The sequence below is a fragment of the Piliocolobus tephrosceles genome, chromosome 13, assembly GCF_002776525.5.
Source record: "Piliocolobus tephrosceles isolate RC106 chromosome 13, ASM277652v3, whole genome shotgun sequence".
NCBI classification, from domain to species: Eukaryota; Metazoa; Chordata; class Mammalia; order Primates; family Cercopithecidae; genus Piliocolobus; species Piliocolobus tephrosceles.
In genome coordinates, this window is record NC_045446.1 from 85602313 (window position 1) to 85624071 (window position 21759).

Here is a 21759-nt window from a genome sequence, read left to right on the forward strand (position 1 = left end):
GGTTCTTGTAAGAGGGAACAGAGGGAGACACTCTGAGAGAGAAGGCATGATGACAACAGCAGAGAGAGATTTGAGATGCTACAATTTGGGCTTTGAAGATAAAGGTCAATGAGCTCACAGAATGCAAAGAATGCAGCTATAGAAGCTGGAAAAGACAAGAAAACAGATTTTCCCCTACAGCCTCCAGAAAGAACCAATCCTGCCAATACCTTGACTTTAGGTCTGTAAACCTGATTTTGGACTTCTGGCCTCCAGAACCATAAAATAATTAATTTTTGTTGTATTAAGACACTAAATTTGTGCGAATTTGTTACAGCAGCCATTGAAAACTAATGCAAAGCCTTTGACAAGCTTTTTATTGTGAAATATTGGATCTAGAAAAAAGTACAAAATGTCAACAGTCAGATGTGTACAAGTACAGTATTTCAATAGTCTATACATGTGAACAGCTTAACAGGTTCACTGCAGAATGCATATTTAGACCAATATAATCTAAAAAGGACTGCAATATTCACAGGCTATTAATACATAAATAACTTAAGCCAAAATGACTCTCACTGGTAAATGCTAATTAATAGTGGAAAACAGGCTAAAAGCACAATACACCACACCATAGTATCTCCTTACAGGTCCACATTTAAAGAATATCAGTTTATTATGTCAAAACACTACAGAGATCCAGGACTGGGACTGAATAACTAGTTTATACAATTGCAAAAAATTTAAGTTATAAAAATAAGGTCATGGAATAAAGAAGGGTATTTAAAGACTAAATACTGTGAAGCCCATGAAAGGGTTTTAGCCTTGGAATTTACAAAGCTAAATTATTAGACTGTTAATGTTAGCTAACATTAAACTTCCAAACTTCCATTTTAATGTTGGCTAACATTAATATTATTTTTAATTTTGATGTTAGCTAAGGGGAAGGACGAGGACAGCTTTCTTTTGTAGTCTCTCCAACAAGGTGTAAGAATTATCACAAAGTAAAACCATAATGACCACTGGGGACTGACAAATGGCTATGAAATAAGAATATAAAACATTACAAATTTCAAAGAAAGGTAGTAACTATCTTATCAATTTAGCAAATCCTGCAAACGTTAAAATCCATGTTAAGGCATTATCTATCATGGTTGAAAGTACTAAATTTAAGAAAATTGTTACATGAAGATCCCATAAAAATAAACTGGTTTAGTTTCCAAGATTCTAACTGAATCTTTTTCTATCACTTGAAAATTACTCTATATTATGCTTTCAAAACGGACAAAGAATTATTTGGTATCACTTCATAATGAGCAACTATAAGAACAGTCTACTGAAACACACGTCATGTTAAAAAAAATTGTTTCAATCATATGTTCTTAAGAAAGCCAATCTTGGTATGACATTCATAATCAATGCTTGTATAAAAACCTTTAAAACTGATAAATTCAGTAACAGTTTTACATGAAGCAAATTTATCTCTGCCCATAAATTATTAAGAGAAGCAACTCACTCTATACAGTGTATCTAGCAATACTTTAAAATCAAACTGAAACTCTGAACTGATAATAACTAGGAGATAAATTCCATTTCAGGCTGAAAACCGCTGGATCAAAATATAATTAGTCAATAACTTCACATAACCTATCCCACCCTACCTTAACCTTTTATAGACAATTTTAAAGACTTTGGGACAATTTACTTATAGTGCCTGAATCTTATAGTAGATTCCAATTTATTCAAAGATTTTCACAGACTGGATTAAAAAGATTAATTTTCAGATTTGCTTTAAATTCGCAAATTAAGTATGATGTACATAAATATTAACTTAGATAACCACACATAGGGAAAGCAGATACATGGATCATTGTAGAAACATTAAAACTTTAAAGAAATTTTATAAAAAAGCAAAACACGTAACTCACAAAATATTAATATGAAGCCGTATGACATAAAAAATAAAATTACTCTTTAAGAAGCAACTTAAAATTAACTCTTTGGGGAACTATTTTGACATAATTAAATGAATTCAAAGACCAACAGCTTCCCTTATCACACAGAAACAAATCACAAAATTTTCTAAAATCTATATGCATTATCAGTTAGTTCTTAATGTAATCTCAAACATTTTACTAGCAACTTTGATTTCCTTTTGAAATAGGCTTCTGTACATATGCATTTATATACAAACATTTATTAAACATGATTTTAAAACAAACTGTATGTACAAAAGATCAGCATTCCTATAAATAAAAACATTAGGTGGCAAAAGGCACTTGTAAGTAAAAATCTACAGTTTTTACAAAACAGAAACACATTTTACCTTAGATACTGTACAATAAACAGTAATTCCTATTCCAATAATGAAAATGCTAGGTTACTAATGTTAATGATGTAACTTTAAAAAACAAATTTACATATATCTGAAGTTCATTTAATAAAAGCACCATGATTTTCTCCTAAATTCATGTGATGCAAAGTAAAAACACAATTCCCAAAAAACCAGTGTTCGCCATTTTTCGCGTTTAAAAGTTTTGTATTTCTAAACTGAAAACTGTTTGTCTGAAATTAGTATAGTGTAAAACAAAAAACAAAACAAAAAAACCCTGCAGCTCTGACTTCTTAAACCATACCTACTCTATTATTGCATGTTGCGTTTTATAAAGAGCACTACTCATGCACTCCTTTACAACTGTTTAATACTATTGCTGGCAAAAAAGTTCCTGGATATCAAATAATTAAAAAGTTACTTCAAACCAGTTGAAGTTTTATTTCAATGTTTTACAACTTAAAAAATGCTGTATATCAATTACAAAAGTGAATAGGAAACACACCAATTCATTTGGTGTGCACAAATATTTTCCTACTACACAGAATTTAAGGGCTTCACAGAATTTTTTCCCCCAAATTTACATTGTAAGAAGAAATGCTAAACAAATTACTTTCTCAAGGAGATGTTAGCATGCTTCCACTTTTGTCAAATTTTTTACCCTTTGATAATGCTGCGACCTGTTTGAGTAGTTCTCTGTTTTTGGCCTGTGGGAGACAAAAACATTCAAGATTAAAAATGTCTGAATTATTATTAAGTCACGATGAAGAATACTACTTATTTAATACTGTTTTCATTTATATAAATGTTTCACTAAAGCACTAACATTAAATGAAAGAGTTGATACATTTACATTCATCTCTTTAAGGATGAACATGCAGAAGGAAAATTCTAGATTGGTTCATCCCGCTTTGTAAATGTCATTATTAATATAATTGTTGTCCAAAGATGCACAACTGGTTACAAAAAAGGAAACGAAGTGAATCCACTTAAAAGAAGGTCCAAATTTTAAAAGGGAAAAGGTGTTGGCCCTTCATCTTAAAAACATGAAAACTATGAAAATAAGTTGTAATTTACAATGAATAAAATCAAAGAATGAATCAAGATTTGGGAGGAATATTTCCTGGCAAGCTGTATAAGATCTTTCTTCTATGTTTACTCTCTTGTAGAACAAGCATAAGAGGTCATTTTTGCAAAAGTACTCAGAATTTGTTACTTTGCCAAACGTACCCAATGATGAAATTCAATTTTTTTTAAAGCACCCATCAGAACCACTCATTCTTGTTACTTTAATTACCATACAGTCATCTGACACACAGTTCCACATCATTGTTTCCTATTTCATGAAAGCTTGAATTTTTGCAAAGATTCAAAATTTCATTTCATCATCTGACTTGAATTTCATTACTAAATGTCCATCCATCACTAGTTTAGTGAGGAGTAACGTGTAAGTACAGTGAATATTTTCACATTTTCACTGCCTCTGTCACCTTATTCAGTCTCTTAAATGTGGAAACTTAGATAAGTAAGGATCCCTATATATACAAATACATTAATGATCAAGCATTTTTGTAGTTTGAGCCAAAATGGGGAAAGTGATGAAAATAGAGCACTGCCCTAAAATTAATACATTTAAAAAAGATATCCTTTGACTTACATTTCAACACTATTTTCACAGGTTTCAGGAATTTTTATTACCTAGACAAGACTTTTTTAACCTCAGTACTTCATATTTTATTCTAATTTTAGCTTTTTATGGCCAGATAACACTCTGCCTTCTCTGTATGCCATCTTAAAGCGGTTTCACGAAATAACCTTTTTCAAACTTTATTCTTCCATTTCCTCACCCTTCTCCAATCACTCTTGCTAATTAACACCCATGATCTCAAAAATGCAAATATTCTCAGTACTATCTTATGTGTGCAAATCAAATCATTTTTTATATTCAGATGCATAATTAATAGGACTTTCCTATTCAGTGGTTATTAATAACTAAGGTGGTAATGAAAAACTTCAATTTCAAATTCAGTATCAATTTCAAATTTTGAGTCTGCAAATTTGACTCAAAAAGATCTCCATTAGATCTATAAGTTATATTTATGTAAAAATGTTTATACTGATACAAAACAGTTAAAATTGTGAATCTCCAAGTTATCTCACTCAAGAAATAAAAAGTGTTTATAAATTTCATATTTTAAGTACAAAATACAGTAATTTGAACATTACATCTTCAAAGCAATTTTTCCATTTAATGCTTTAGTAGCTAATTTCCAATTTGCTTTTAATATATTTATATCACTAATAAAGATATTTCTTAATAAATTACATAAGAAAAAAGTCTTTAAGGTAAATTAACACAATTGTTCAGTACAAGTCCAAATTTATTCTAATTTGAATACCTTAAAAATGAAGTTTACAATGCAATATTTCAATATATATACACTTAAATTTTTTTTATCCTAAAATCACTTCATTTTGCAGTCAGCCAAAAAAAAAAAAAAAAAAAAAGAAAATCAATGAAATTCTTTACAGATTCTTAAGAAAGCTAAGTTTTAAAGTTTAGACATGTTGGTCTAAAGGAAAGAATATCAGAATTAAGAATTACACAGATCCTGCTTTAAATCCTGGCTTACTAACCAGCTACATAACCTGGAGCATATTTTCTCATTTGTAACACAGTAACTCCACTATCCAAACTCAAAATGAGTTAAAGGAACTTATCAAATATATAAAACACTTAGCCTAACACAGTTCCTAGTACACAGAAGGCACTCAAATGTTAGGTCCCTTTTCCTCTTAACGACTTACCTAATTAAGTGAATAAGAGTTTTTACTTGATATTCTTAGTATTTTCAATATTTGGGGTATTTTGGGGTGACATTTTGAATAATTTTTTCATGTGATGTTCCGTGTTTTGTCGTAGGTTTGGTAGTTAAAAGTATTTTACTAGCTATTAGAGCAAGATCCATCTGTGTCACAGGATTCAATTCCTTATTACATAAAGATTAAAAAAAAATTACCTGTTTCCTCACCTCAGTAAAGAATCCTACTAATACCATTGGTTGCTAAAGGAAGTGAGGTAAAAAGATGGTACTCAGCTATGACAGACTGTCTCTAGTCATAACACAAAAAAATCAGGGAAGTGGCCTGATAGGAAGGATGAAGAGAAAACCTGAGGAACCTGAAGTGGTGGGAACTAGTGTAGAACAGGGAAAAGTAAAGATAAACTGGAGCCAGAAGATGGAGATTTCTATGTCACCGCTTACTATGTGATCACAGTTTCCTCTGTAAAATGGGCGTATCACATAACTCAGTTTTTGTAACAAGACAGCATATGTAAAATCATGTCAAAATGTCCTATTTTAATTTAAATATTAGTTACTTTTACATTATATGAAACTTCAGTTACCAAGAGGAGGTAGGCTTAAGATATCAATCAGGCTAAGTCAAAGAAGACCCCATGTATCTGCAACTATGATTTTAAAAAAGAAAAACCAAAACACAAACTGCTCTTTTGAACAGTGGGGAGCACTAAGTTAAAACGTATCTAAGCACCTCTTGTAGTTATTCTGTTATCTCATTCTGGATTTACTTCAGAGCTTTGGTTACACTACATTAAATCAAGGATCATCAGGTGGAAGATTTTGTTCCAGGTAACCATTCAGAATTTATAACTGAATAAAATAGGAATAACATAAAACTAAAAATAATACTTGCTGGTGGATAAAAACATTAATATGTAAGAATCTGATATATGATATGGGCATTTCCATAAATCACCACTTAGTCAACAAATTATCTGAATATCTACTATGTCCCAGGTTCTACATGAGGTTCCTTTTCAACAATCTTTTAATAGTATGATAGGGATTAAAACCAGACAATGTGTACCTCGAATTTCAGCAAGTTCCTAAGCCCTACTAATTTAAGCTACTTGCAAAGGAGTATGAACAACACAAAACCAAAAGAAAGGAACAGCAAATATCTCTTGGTGTTACAATGTGAAAAAACAAAATGAAACAGGGCAGTATTAACTCCTTCCTTCTGAAGCTGTACTCTCCCAAGTCTGAAATCTGTGTGCTGCCATCTTCTATTCTTTCAACATTTAAAATTTCTTACACCTTAAAAATTTTGTTACTAAAGATTAATTCTACAAATGTGACACTATATAAATCAAAGAGAACATGTAATTAATTTAGTGTGGTCCGATTTCTAAATTTATGAAACCTAGATGAGAACAAGCTTAATATAGTTAGCATTCCGTATCCATGTTGGATGTTCACCATCTCTGCATGCCAGACATCAGATTGTTACTGTGGTGACTCCTGACTTCACCATTGAGTTGATCTGTATACTTAAAATGCTACTTTGCAGCACTCTGAGGTTCAGGTGGATCACTACCTGTTAGCATTTAGCAGAACCCTATTTGGCACTTTGCAAACCACTGTACACAGGTTAAGTAAACTCTCTTGCTTTGTATACATTTTTGCCACTTGAGATCCTTAAGAATTGGTTTTATACACCCATCTACCTTCCCATTATCTGGAAGGAAATATTAATACGAAGAATGATTGCTACTGAAGACCTGCTTTTCACCTTAGTTTCATGAATCTGATTTTTAATTTTTTGCTATAAGCCCAATAATCAATTGAACATATTCCAATGATACCCTCCTCCAAAAACTCCATTTGAAGTTTAGGCAAAAGTTTTCAAGATTAAAGTACTGAATCACCTTTCAAGTAATTTCAAACGACAATTTCTAATGGGATCAAGATTAAAAATGACTATAAAGTCAAAATCAAAACTGAAATGCACCAACTATGCACAAAATAGGGCTACCAATAACAATCTAAGTCAACGAATGCTATTACTCAAGTGTAGCCCTCCTTGCCTAACATTTTACGTAAATGATGGTAGTTACCTGAAGTTGTTCCACAGTTTCTTTGTGAGCTTTTTCCATACTGTTCATTTTTGTTCTCAAATTTGACTCTTGGTACTGAAAGTCTGCCTTTAGTTCAGTTAACTGAGAGATTAAAGAAAAAAGACATATATGTATATATTTGCACACATACACACAACTTAAATAACTTTCACAATAAACTCACATTTCATTACAAAAGTGGAAGATATTAACTCCTGTTTCCTGAATTGTACAAGCTATCTAAAATTTGTTTTATAAAATGATGAAGTCTATCTGCCTTACAATAGTATAATTTTAATGTTAATACCTGACCATCAGTAAAACTTCTGAATTTTCTTTTTTTCCTAAACATGGCTTGACTGGAAATAGTTTGGCAACTGGTATGCCAACAAAAAAAGCTTAACGGCTAACAACTGGGAAAATGCCTCATTTAAAAATGTACTTCAATAATAGTAAAAACAAAATAAACATTTAAACTAGCTTAAGGGTAAAATAATCTTTCAATGCTTAAAGAAAGAAATTTCACACTGGGTAATACAAAAAGGAATAGTCTTTTCAGCCAAAAGCTACACTGTTTTTATTTTTTAATTTATGTCCAGGATTATGTACACAATACCACCTAACACTTGAGGTAAAAATAGAGAACATAGCACAGAAATACAACACAGAATGAGAAAGGAAAGAAGGTTACTATAAAATATGGGCTAAATTAGACAAATACAAGAAAAAAATCAGTGCTTTGAGGAAGGAAGCTACATGATAATTTTTTCATAAATGACATACATAAAAGTATAGTATGTCATGACTTCCAACTAAATAAGTTATTATGTAATTTCATATTAGAACCATGCAGAAGCAACTCCACGTTATTTTTTAAGGTTTTTCTTTATGCCAGCTTTAAAGGTTTACACATTCTCCTTTGTAATTACCCAGTATCTAATAATCTGAAAGACATACAACAGCAAAAATGGAGAAAATCATGGAGTCTTATATTCTTATCTAAAAAAAAAAAAAAAAAAACTCTTGCTTTTGTCAAATTCAAAGTATAACTAAGTTATCTCTCTCTCAACTTTCTCTAATCACAAAAGATTTTCTGTTCTGAAACGGCAATTTACACCAGATCAGCTAAAACAATTACTCTATTCACCACACTGTGAGTTGCCTCCTGACTATGAACTTCTGGAAAATAAGAATTATGTCTTATTCATCTTTGTATCGTCATGATCTAGTTCAGTGTCTGGCTCTAGAAGTCATTGAATAACTTTGTGAAATCAATTCAGGAAAATAACTTGGTCGTCTTAGATTAATAAGAAAAAGCTGCAAATGTACAGTTATTTTAGGTCTACAATTAGGATTTTCCTTACAACAATGCTAATTTCAATCCCCATTAGTGCTTTGGTTTTTTTAAAGAGGAACACTAACAAAAGCAGAAAACTTCAATTAACTGCACAATACAAAGATAGTACCTCTTATGCTAGAGAGGAAAGAAAAATCTAACAGTCAATATTCTATAACTGATTAGTACTTGGTTTTGAAATCATTGCTATTTTGCAGTAAACTCGGCATTTTATTCAACTTTTCTCAAGGCTAATGCAGATATACCTGGCTTGTCTCTAAAACTTTGTACACAGGACAAATTTCCATAAAGGCTCATTAATTTAAAAAATGCTGTCAATCAAAAAGAACCATAAGACAAAGACACCCGTAACTATTCTATTTTTATCTTATATGGCACTCCTAATTTTCATATACTGAATTTGTTTAAAGTAAGGTACAAATGTATTAAAATAAATTAAGCCCACTAACCATCAAGGTGTGGGAAAATGTATCAAAAATTCTTGAATGCCAGAAGTAAAAGCCAACTCAAGCACAGACTCAGAGATGGATATAATTCATATATGTATTCATAATAAAGTCTTATTCTTTTAAAAGAAATGATTTTAGTGTCCTCCTACTGCATAATAAATTTGATACAGGTCAAACTACATTGTCTGGGACCATAAAACAAGTACTAAAGATGATCAAACAGTAATAGCCCCTATGGGCACTTATACATACCAGGAGCTATAATAAATAGTTTGCATTTTCATTAATCATCACAACCATCACTTGAGATAGTATTAATGCTCTCATTTAAATGAGAAAACTGAAACCCAAAGAATTACACATTCTGCTTTAGGTCACACAGAAAATGTTAGAACTGGGATTTGAATCTAAGTATGGCTAAATTACTTCAAAATTGTTTCCTGTTCCATGCCTGCCCACTATTATGCCAACCTAATTTCACAGCACAAGACCTTAAATCCTTCTATAATTCTGTTAATATCCCTCTTTTCACTAAATGAACAACATATTTTAATATTCTTCTTGATTTAACTGATAAAGTCCCAATAAGTACACTTACTTCCTACACAATGACCTTTTAGACATCTATTGCTGATTACTGACTATTATAGGAAATTCCCATACCATTACTTTTCAGCAGTTATTTGATCTGGATTGATACATATTAATGGAATATCAAAGACTATTCAAACTACATTCTTAAATCAAAAAAGTTTTAAAAATATTCCATTTATATCTCATCTTTAAATTATTAGGTATTAGACCTATTTTTAAATTACATGCTTACTGAAAATTAAAGTTTAGAAATTACTATCCTAATTAAGCTCAGTTAATTCTTAGAACTAAAATTCTGAAAGACCACTTTTACCTATCTTCATTAGACGGCTTCAGCGGGGGGGTTGTAATTTGTCTTACAAAAATCATGCACAACAAACCAACAAACACTACCAAATTATTAAAGAAAGCCTAATAAAATTTGTGATTATCAAGCAACAGTCAACACATAATTCTTATCAGGCTTCAATGAACCACGTTCTTACCTTTTTATCTTTTTCTAAAATGGTCTGGTCTCTCTGCTGTAAGAGACGCTTAAGTGACATCACTTCTTCTTTCAGTTGACTTATAAGGACAAAATTGTCTGTTCCCCCACTATCTGCTGACTGATTTATAGAGCTACTAAAAAGAAAAAAGTAAAACACAGTTAAATGAAGTAGAAGGAAAATTAGCAGGTGTTCAAATTGCATAAATTAGACAATTCCACAAACATCCTTAAGGCTAATGCAAAAAAATATGTACCTGACAGAAATGGATGCAACTGGCAAATTACCTTACTAATGGCACACATTACATACACCTGCAGAAATATAATTCAGTATTAGCTTTTAGGGGGTCAATACTTCTAGTGTAAAGCAATAGGCAGCCAATTTGTACAGTAACATCAGAAAACTTTTGGCTAATGAACTAAAACAAAGTAACGCTCATAATATTTTTAATCTAAAAACATTTTCTAGGCAGGTCAATTTAAAATATCACAATTAGATTTTGTGTTTCACTGAAGAATAAAGATAAAAATAATGTTCTCCAAATTTGTTTCTTCAAAACCCAAATTTATTTCCCAAATAGAACAACATAGTTCAGTGCCACTTTCTTATTGCCAAAATTAAGCTAAAAATTTTAAACTAATTTATGTTTATTCTTCTAGGTGACTCAAGTCAATGTAGAAAATACATGTTTCTATTTTTTTATCTAGTAATAACTGGCATTCAACCATAACTATTCAACTAAGTTGAATTTTCACAACACTAAAAGAATTCATTTTTACCTATCTCCATTAGATGGCTTAGATTCCAATTTGGGCTTTTTCTTTGGAGTTTCATTCTGAATTGCTGCAGAGGATTTATGGCTGAAACCAAACATTAATAAGAATAGTTAGAGTAAAAAGGACAGCGGAACCAAATGATAAGTTATTCATCTTCCCCTAAAATATTACTGAAAATATTGATTTTGGTAAGTCTTAAGTAACAAAGTTGAAGGGATACATTTCAAAATACTTCAGAAAATACAGCAATGTATTTACCTCTGTTTCCACAGTCCCTGCTCTTGTTCTGGACTTAGATTGCTGATTCTGAAAAATACACAAATGACATCTAATAACGACATTTATTTAATACATCTAAATTTAACATTCTTTCTCGATGGATACACATTTTATGTTTATAATATTTTGTTCAGAGAAAGGTGTATTTAAGTTTTCAGACTAAGCTAATATATATTGAATAAATCACATTCTGATGAGACAAATTTTAATCAAATGACTACTAACTATCTTAAGTTCTTCAAGAATTCTTTTTAATCAGGATCTCCACAGTTCAATTTAATATCATACAAAGGGTGGGTTACACAAGCAAGAAAACTAACACAACAAGATTCTAAGATTATAAAGTTTAGGTATCACTGTACTTTGGCCGTTCTTACTATTTCAGACACAAAATTTGTATCTTTAAAGTTAAGGCTTTCCTAATAATCCAAAGTAGAGATTCTTCTTTTGGAGTAACTCAAGTTGCTCAGAATAGTATATCAATTTAAATGGGGAAATATATTGATTTCTTTGATTCTTTCCCAGTTTTCTTAAGAATCCTCTCCAAGTACGTAGATCTCTCTTTGGTTAGTAATCTGGAGAAGTTACGCTGAAACTATTGAGAAATTTCATAGTAACAAATGATTTTACTTTTACTCATAATACTGTAATACTCCTTTTCTATTTTGTCATAATACTAATAATCACTTTATAATTCACCATAAATCCTACACTTTTTTCCTCCTAAACTTGCATATCAGTCAATGCTTCACTAACTCCTAGCTTAATCACTCAGCATGTAGAGAGCATCTTCTATGAACCACATGCCGTGTTTTTATACAATGTAGAAGATGTTAGAAGATCTGAGCTGTGACCTTATGCAAATTACTTAAAATCCCCAGCCTTGGTTCCCTCATATGTAATACATACCTTATACTGATATGAGCATTAAATGAGTTACATACGTAAAAGCACTTAGTACAGTGCTAGCATATACAAAATAGACACATATATATACACATGTTCACCTGTGTCTAAAATTTACTATTGGTTCAGCTGTAGAAGTTTTTTAAGCAAAGGAAAAAAAACAGACCTAAAGACTCAGCTGTAAACAAGTACCAAGTTGGGAAAAAAATATTAATAGCAACAATTCCATCAACTGAGTTATTCTTACTTGTGAATGAATGGAAATCCTACTGAGGAAGGCAGTTGTCCTTTTTTTTCCCTCACAAATTTCATTATAAGCATAACAAGCCATATATGAACCAACAGCACTAACTATATCTCAAAGTTAATAATAATCACATTAATATGACTGACAGAAACACTTGGAATTCCCATCTTGGCTTTCTGAAGGTTGTCCATTCCTAGATTCAAATCCACCTTAGTGCCACCTTAGAACCACATCCCCTACCCCTGCCGATCACCATCTATCACAATATGAATGCTCCTTATTTTCATTCTGATCTACTGAACTTAAGATAGGACCCTACAAAATAACTGTTAATCAAATGGTCAACAGTCATCAAATAGAAAATAGTGTTTGTATTTCGTAAGTAACAAAAAGTAAAAAAATGGAAGACTTTCATTTTCAATACCGTTCTCTTTCCCTTTATTTTTGAAATCTGTCATTCTTTCAAAAAATTAAGTTGCTGTCACATACTTCAATCTTCACAAACATAATCTGATTGTGTCCTTTTATATCATGCTAAGACAAATTTATCTGTAAAGAATAGGGAAAGGAGACATTTTGGGAGTCTTAAGAGTAGGTCTGACATATGCTATTATGGTATATAGTCATTTTGTCATATTTTTTCTTAAAGAAAGAAGCAAAAACAACATAGACTTACATTCCTTTGCTTCTTGAGATACTCTGATATAAAGATCACAAGATTTCTTCAAAATAGCCAGAAGAGAAGGCATGGCATTTTACTCTACCACTACCACATTTAGAAAGCACTACAACATGGTAGAATTAAACATCACTAACCTCAACGTAACCTCATAATCTAATAGGTGATTAAATACAGTTCAGAACAAATCTTACTAATTAGATAGAACTACATTACATCCCTAAAATACTGCCTGTGTTCCAAAATGAGGTGGGCATCAGTTTTTTGTTTTAAATAACTATCTGAAACTTTAAAGACTCATAGAAAAATTTAGGAACAAATAATAAATTCTTCTGAAAATGGGCATGCCATATGTCCCTATTTTTTCCATTTTAATTTGTGCTTATCAGTTTAATTTTTATTTTAATGTTCTTGATTTTTCCATGAAGACTAAAACTGCATTTTAAAAAACCTTTATACCACACACATCAAAGGTTAAGGTACGACTACTACATAACTCCCCGCACAGGTCACTTTAAAAATCAAGTACAGTTGTTCCTTGAACATCCCAGGTTTGAACTGTATGGGACCACCTATACGGGATTTTTTTTTTCCAACCAAATACGGATCAAAAATATAGTATTTGGAGGATGTGAAACCTGCATACATAGAAGACCAACTTTTCCTATAGGCAGATTCCACAGGGCCAACTGCAGAACTGGAGTATATGCAAATTTTGGTCTATGAGGGGGTTCCAGAACCAATCCCTCAAACATATTGAGAGTAAACTACAGTTGTCTGTATTTAAGTAGAGTTCCCAAATATATGTTTGAAAAAACACAGAGTATCACTAGTTAAAAATATTTCTCATATTTTGGGGAACACAAAGATTAGAAATGCTTCTATCATAGTAACAAACTAAAGTATTAAAATATGTTCTCCAAACCCAGTCATTGGTTTGTTTTGGTTTGTTTTTACTAAAACAAATTGACAACTAAGATAAATTATAATTTTTCAAACAAAACCTTAATTATTTAAACAAAAAAAGAATACTGAGGCTTTTGATAAGTTATTTAAAACTGATGTACTTGTATTTTGACTTTATATGGTTATAGTTTTATATATTAATTTCCTAAATGTCTTATCTCTATTAAGGTAAACAGATAAACATATTCCACGTAGGTAACATTATACACTGAATAAAATGGAGACACAGCCTTAGACACTCAAGATGCTTACTGTGTAAAATGGAAACTAGACTAGCACATAGTGAATATTTGCAAGAAGTAAACACCAATAAATGGCATTAAAATGCCAGGATGAGTTTTTAAAATATGATTTTGAAGTACTTACTTGTGATGGCTACTGCTGTGACGATGGTGATGGTGATGATGGTGGTGATGATGTTTTGGATGATGCTGGTCTTTCTCAGTTAGAGATGAAGATGATGAATTTGAATGTGAAGATCCCAGACTCTTCCTCTGTTCTTTCGTCTTCTGTAAAACTCTTTTGTACGATAAAGTACAGAGCCAGCATAATAACTTTCCATCAACCTTTTAAGAAAACACGTGGTAAATTAAATGTACCCATATAAACTGGCTGTAAATGAAACCAGGTAAGATAAACCACCCAACTTCCACACACAACATGCGCAAATGCATATATGCACATATTCACGGACTTTTTGCAAAATAGAAATAAAATTGGACTTTTCTGAAACTTGGGAAAATACTTGTTTAGAGAATTATAAAACTGATGAGGATGACATACAGATTTCCAATAGTTTTGAGGCATTTTTAATTTGAAGAAAAAGAAAAAGTTACATTTTTTCTTATTCCAGGAGAATAAGCATAAACTGATATACTTCCAAGACATATAGGCTGATTTCTTAAATCACTGTGTAATTACTAATAAAGTATTTTTCACTACAGTAAGTATCGTAAATTTACAGAAAAACAGAAGCACCTAAATGACACACACAGTTGCCTCTCATTATTCTTGCATTTCCTATTCGTGTATTTGCCTACTTAGTAAAATGTATCTGTAACCCAAAAATCAAGACTTGCAGCACTTTTGTGGCCACTGCACACATACACAGAGTGGTCAAAAATCTGTGCCACCCAATAGCACACGTTCATAGCTGAGGTGGAACAAGGTGATGCTCTGCCTTATTTCACCTCTCAGACAAGTATCCTTTTCAGTCTATTTAGTGCTATGTTTTTCGAGTTTTTGTTGTCCCAAAGAGTAATGCCAAAGTGCTGTATAGTGTTCCCAGGCTCAAGAAAGTTGTAATGTGAAATAGCAAAGACATGGAATCAACCTAAATGCCCATCGTTAGTAGACTGGATAAAGAAAACGTGGTACGTATACACCATGGAATACTATGCAGCTATGGAAAAGAACAAGATCATGTCCTTTCCAGAAATATGGATGGAGCTGGAGGCCATTAACCTTAGCAAACTGACAAAAGAAGAGAAAACCAAATCTTGCATGTTCTTACTTACAAGTAGGAGGTAAATGATGAAAACACGTGGACGCAGAGGAGAACAACACACATTACGGCCTATCAGATGGTAGAGGGTCGAAGAGGGAAAGGATCAGGAAAAATAACTAATGGATATTAGGCTTAATACCTGGGTGATGAAATAATCTGTACAACAAACCTCCATGACACAAGTTTACCTATATAATAAAAGTGTACATGTACCACTGAACTTAAAAATAGAAAAAGAAAGCTACGAAGGCTGTGATGTGTCTTACAGAGAAAATACATGTGTTACACAAGTTATATTCACACACTCTTAGCGCTGTTGGCCATGAGTGCAATTGATCGACTGCGTGTACATATAGATATAACATATACATAATATGTATGTGATATATATCATACATATGTGCTGTATTTCATATATTACATAAGCATACATTATATATAATATACATTATAAATATATATATTATATATATCTATTTTTTGAGACAGAGTCTCGCTCTGTCACCCAGACTGGAGTGCAGCGGCATGATCTCGGCTCAATGCAAGCTCTGCCTCCCGGGTTCACGGCATTCTCCTGCCTCAGCCTCCCGAGTAGCTGGGACTATAGGCGCCTGCCACCACACCTGGCTAATTTTTTGTATTTTTAGTAGAAACGGGGTTTCACCGTGTTAGCCAGTATGGTCTCAATCTCCTAACCTCGTGATCCACCCACCTCGGCCTCCCAAAGTGCTGGGATTACAGGCATGAGCCACCATGCCCAGCCAATCAACAGTATATATTAAATGACAAATCTTCAAAACAGGAACACAAACAAAATAAGGTTATGTATTGGATCAACTGACCAACATGTTATTACTGGAGACATGAACTTAATCCTATATTTCTCTTGGGCAATGCTTCAATACAGTACTCCCCCAATCTACAGTTTCAGGTACCCGTGGTCAACCTTAGTCTAAAAATATTACATACGATACACTATTCTAAGCGATAAAGACCACATTCATATAACTGTAACTAGAGTATGCTAATACAATTGTTCTATTTTATTATTTTCATTAATCTCTTTATACCTAATTAAAAAACTAGACTTTATTATAGGCATGTATGTACAGAAGAAAACATAGTAAGGTTCTTTACTATCCCCAGTTTCAGGTATCCACTGGTCTTAGAAGGTATCTCCTATGGATAAGGTGGGTACTACTGTATTCATTGTTTTGTGGGAAATTTAAAGACCTACCACAAATAATTAGGATCAATCATATCTGTGTCAAAGAAAAGAGGAGACTTTCTGAAAGTACTGACTAACCCTCTAAAATTAGTACCAAGTTTTTATCTTCTGTTTGTTCATATGTATTCCATCCACAGTATTTCATGATGTACATGTACCAGTCATGTTGGTGGGACATGTCTTACAACAGGGTACATACACTGCTGTGGGGAGACCTGAGAAAGCCCCTCAAAGAGGTAGTCATTCTCCAAATCAACTAAAATTGATAGGCAACAGGCCTGTGTGGATGCTGATCGGCAAAGGAATTATCACATGAACACATACACTTATTACATTAAGTCACTGCAGGCAGACAAAAACAAACAACAGTTTCAAATATGAGCCTGTATCAAAAGGCACAAGAGTAACTGAATTTCATGTGCCAATGTGCCATCAGGTATTTTTTTCACACCAGCAATGTCAAGTTACCAGCAAAAGGGTAAAGTGAGTTATTTAACAAAAATTAGTTAAATCTCCTGAACCAAATGTGGGATAGCCAACCAGTACAGAATAGCCACCATAAAATATTTTTTAAAGTATAGTACATGAATCTATGTATCATGCAAACAAGGAGAAAACTCACTATCCCTGCACTTTCATCTAACTACTTGATTTCATGGACCTAAAAAATAAATTCTGTCTCAGCAGTGTATTAATTATAATTTCCAACTTGTTTGGCATTTAATTTCCAGAAGATGTCACAACATAAACAAACCATACCTTTCTTCTTCCTTCCTCCTTCCGATCAAAAGCACATTGTTGTTTGCACTGTTCACAGGTCTGAGGTGGTCCATACTTTTTTTCTGAATTTGTGCAACGCTGACACTTGGTACCAATGAATGCTGCAATTATGTTACAGTACTGACAAGGCTTGGGCTGAAAAACATACACATTTTGAGACTTTTAAAAACATTAAATATCTGCTGCATAGCAAATATCCAGTATTGTAGATATATTTCTGGAATTAAGAAAACTCAGATAAAAAATTTGTTTTCTGTCAAGTTTGTTACCCTGTCATACACAATAACTTTTACACTGTTTCTATGCATTCAACTAATATTTATTTCTAGTCATGAAACTATTGCTCTAAGATCATGAGAAATAGATTTGTGATTTGCATAGTGTTAGACAATACAAAAACTACACAAAAAAGGTTTCAAAGAATGAAAATAAAGGTACACACGTATAGAAGTCTCATGAATCAAGAATTTGAGGAAATGTCCTTCTACTAATTTAATATCCTAGTTAGCTTAGTGACCATATCATTTATTTAAAAAATGTTAACTTTTCATCACATATACGTATAAATCATATAAGGAATACATACTGTGAGTTTTCAACTTTAAAAAAAATGGAGACAAGCATATTCAACATAAACTATAAAAACATACCTTGATTTTCTTTGATATTCAAAAGATGATTCAGGACAGTTTAAAGCATTAAAGTTAGCATTTTTAACCAATAATAAATAATATAGGTATAATATACCTATAACGACTGTAGTATACATGTAAGACAATTTGTACTAGGATTGGGTCATGATTTCTGTGAAAAAATGTATGAATTGTGCTGTTTTATAAAAATAGTTCTGAAGAAGTTGTTCTGAAGTAGGCTAAAGTCTGATCATGCAAACTTCATGGATAAGTTCTCCATAACCAAGAATTTGCTATATTTGAATCTTTAAATAGCTTCACAAATTTCACACTGATACTCAATACATGTAAAACAGGCATATAATTTGACTGTTTTTAATGTTGTCACCTTTCCATCAAAATACCTATGGAAGATTTCTTTCATAAAATATGGTATGTTGAAATACCTAAGAGCACAGCAGTACTTTTTTTTTTTTTTTTTTTGGGATGGAGTCTCGCTCTATTGCCCAGGCTGGAATGCAGTGGCAGGATCTCGGCTCATTGCAAACTCCACCTCCTGAGTTCACGCCACTCTCCTGCCTCAACCTCTGGAGCAGCTGGGACTACAGGCGCCCCCCACCATGCCCGGTTAATTTTTTTTTTTTTTTATTTTTAGTAGAGATGGGGTTTCACTGTGTTAGCCAGGATGGTCTTGATCTCCTGACCTCGTGATCCACCTGCCTTGGCCTCCCAAAGTGGTGGATTACAGGCGTGAGCCACTGCACCCGACCAGCAGTATGTACTTTTTAAAAGGTCCAGCTTTGTGAAAAATATTAACTGGTAACAATGACATGAAAACATAAAACATACTTACCGTTCCAAATTGCTTCACATTTTGAGCACACTTCTTACAAATTGTGTTAGTTTTGCTGAAAAAGAAATTGTATATAGATGATGTTTATGTAGCTTTCTAAAGCAATTAGCACAATGTCAAAATAAAATGAGTCAAAGATTTGGAGTACTTAAAACTTATTCTAATATGGACCACGGATTTTTTTCAAAAATACAAGGATCTTTTCGGAGTTGTTTTACCCAAATTAAGACAAATATTTTTATACATTTTTATTGTGTATTTCTTTTTGTACACAAAACATCTTAATGTTTCCTATATAGCTCCAAAATCTTCACACTTGCCACTATTAATGCACAGCATTACAATACCAGTGCCTACCTAACCTTCCACTTGGCTACTGTCCAACATTATAATGCCCACACCTATTTAAGAAGAAATTATTTGTTTTTTTCTGAGGCTACTTTCTGTATATACTCTCAGAGCGGAAGTAACTGTTAAAAATGTTACGTACTACTCCTCTTCCATGTAACAAATTACTACATTTCACTCTTAGACGGCAGTTGGTAACACTACAGACCTTTCCTCATGTCCATTAAGACCTTACCACTTTTTTTAGTGTAACAGTAACTATTTACATTTGCATTTTCATTAGCAAGGCTGTACATTTTCCATGTAGTAATTTATTGTCTCTCATATAAAGTGTAACGGTAAATTAACAACCCTTGGTTTTTTTGGCAACATTCTCTCTCCCACCATGTATAAAAGGTTTACAACTTAAAATTTCTGGGGCTAAACCATTTTAAAAAAATATTTTCACAAAAATATGGGATTACAACCCCCAAATATTCCATACAGACAACACTTGTCTTTAACAGTCAAAAACTGTTCATTATACAAACCTCTCTTGTTGAAATTCTGATCTGCAGTAAGTACATTTTACAATAGGATGTGCAATCCGACATTCCTGTAATAAGACAATACATTAGTCGGTATCTATCTGAAAGTCCCAAATGTCACTTTTCTGGTAGAAAATTGTTTACTCAACCTAGTGAAATGTCTAAAATATTGATAAAACCTGGCCCCAATGTAAATAACTGGATACTTTATCATATAAGTGGCCAATCACAATATAATTCCTTAGGGAAGGCATAGGTGTCTTTGTCTTTAGTAGACGTGGGGTATATTACAGACAAATTAAGAAGGCTGTCAGGGCCGATTTCAAGGATTGGTTAAATGTGAAACTACTTATTATTTTGCACCGTTGCTCACAGACAGCATCCTGGCTTTAATGGGATGGGAGGAGCTCCAAATCAGAGCATTCTGTTCCCAAACCAGTCGCTTCGCTTTCCTGGACAGGGAAGAAGGATGCCATCAGCTTTGCGGCTTCGGGTTCCTAGCAAGAAAGTGCAAAAACCGTCCCCTGCCTCCTGGTGGAAGAAGAGGACAGACCAGGCAGAAAACCGAGATGAAAACATCTCCACCCCTGGGTCTCTGCGGTATAGACAGGTGGCTGCCTCACTCAACCCCACCTCTGAGACCCCTCAGACGCTGACGGGGCTCGGTACCCGCCTGGGCCGCCTGGAAGAGGGCACGATTCTGCCTCCCCCTCAGGGGCCGTTCCCAGCTGATGTTCAAGCCCCCAGAAAAAGGGGTCCCCGAGTGGGGAGGCGGGGACACCAGACTCCCAAACCCCCGAGGCGCCGGCAAAGAGAGAGGGGCTGCAGTGCAGCGGCTACCCGGCCCCCTCCGGCTACGGCCGAGGACACCCATCCCGCCCGCCTCCCGGAGCCCACGGACCTTGCAGAGCTGCTGGCCCTGGGAGAGCTCCTCGAATGGATAGCGTTGAGTACACTTGGTGCAGGCGTACAGGGCCGAGGCCGCCATCCTGCTCCTCAGTCTCCTCCTCCGCCGCCGCCCGCTCCGAGGCGGGGCCCTACGGGGAACTCGAGACCCGCCGCCGCCGCCCGGACCGCGGGCTCCTCCTCCTCCCCCTCCCCCTGCCTCGCGCCCACCAGGGCCTCGCCGCGAGAGCCCAGGGCCCCGGGGACGACGCCACAGTCTCCCTCCGCCTCCACTTCCGCCCCAGCCCACCCAGTGACGCCGTGCCAGCCGCTCCCGCTTAGGCCCCGATAGCGGCGGAGGGAGACGAAGCGGGTAGGGGTTGCTGTTTAGCTGCGCGACCGCGGATCCGCTTCCTTCTCGGCCTCCCTTCCCCATCCCTGATTGGCTGCGGAGGCCACCGCGTCACTCGAGGGCTCCTCCCAACTTCCAACTTCCGCGATGCCCGGAGCGCCCACAAAGGGAGGATGTCGCCGGCCAATGAGAGCCCGGAGCTCTCAACGCGCGAAATCCGCTTTGAACCTGCCTCGCCCAAAGGTCTGCGGTCGCGGCTATTTCTAACAGCCAGTCCCAGGTTTGGGTGAGAGTGCCCCAATCCAATTGGGCAAATGTTCGCGAAAGGCTCGTTCTCTGCCGCAACTTTTTTTTCCTTGCTTTCTATTGGACTAAGTCGTTAAGTCCCTCCTAATCCTATTTGTTATTGGCCAAAAAGTACTTCACCTGGAGAGGCGTCCCCGAGGCAAACTCACGCTCTCTCCTGCGTTTAATCCGAGGTAACTCGTGGAGTGCTTTAACTTCGCCTTCGTTTTTGTTTTATCTCCATTACTCCGTTCGGTTGCCACTGGCGACAACACTACTCGCCCACCCTTCTTACTGGAGGAGGCCCGCCCCTCCGTAGAATCCCCGCAGAGCCGGCCAGTAGCCCGAGGCGTTGTCGGCCCCCAGCGGGCCCAGTTACGCGCCACCTT

General features: G+C 34.6%; 1 protein-coding gene across 2 annotated transcripts; it reads right to left on the reverse strand.

Annotated features, from left to right (window-relative positions):
* Window positions 1-339: 339 nt before the first annotated feature.
* On the reverse strand, window positions 340-21207 carry FAM76B (family with sequence similarity 76 member B). 2 transcript variants are annotated; one of them, XM_023225671.2, is made up of 10 exons: window positions 20750-21207; window positions 19852-19916; window positions 18974-19028; window positions 17468-17623; window positions 14340-14539; window positions 11155-11202; window positions 10900-10980; window positions 10118-10250; window positions 7233-7334; window positions 340-3018 (listed from the first exon to the last, which is right to left on the reverse strand). In XM_023225671.2, the coding sequence occupies exons 1-10, from the start codon at window positions 21167-21169 to the stop codon at window positions 2929-2931; spliced, it is 1350 nt and encodes a 449-aa protein (XP_023081439.1). In that variant the 5' UTR covers window positions 21170-21207; the 3' UTR covers window positions 340-2928. The 2 variants fall into 2 exon arrangements, with proteins under 2 accessions (XP_023081439.1, XP_023081438.1); XM_023225670.2 differs by having other exon boundaries at window positions 10118-10253.
* Window positions 21208-21759: the final 552 nt, after the last annotated feature.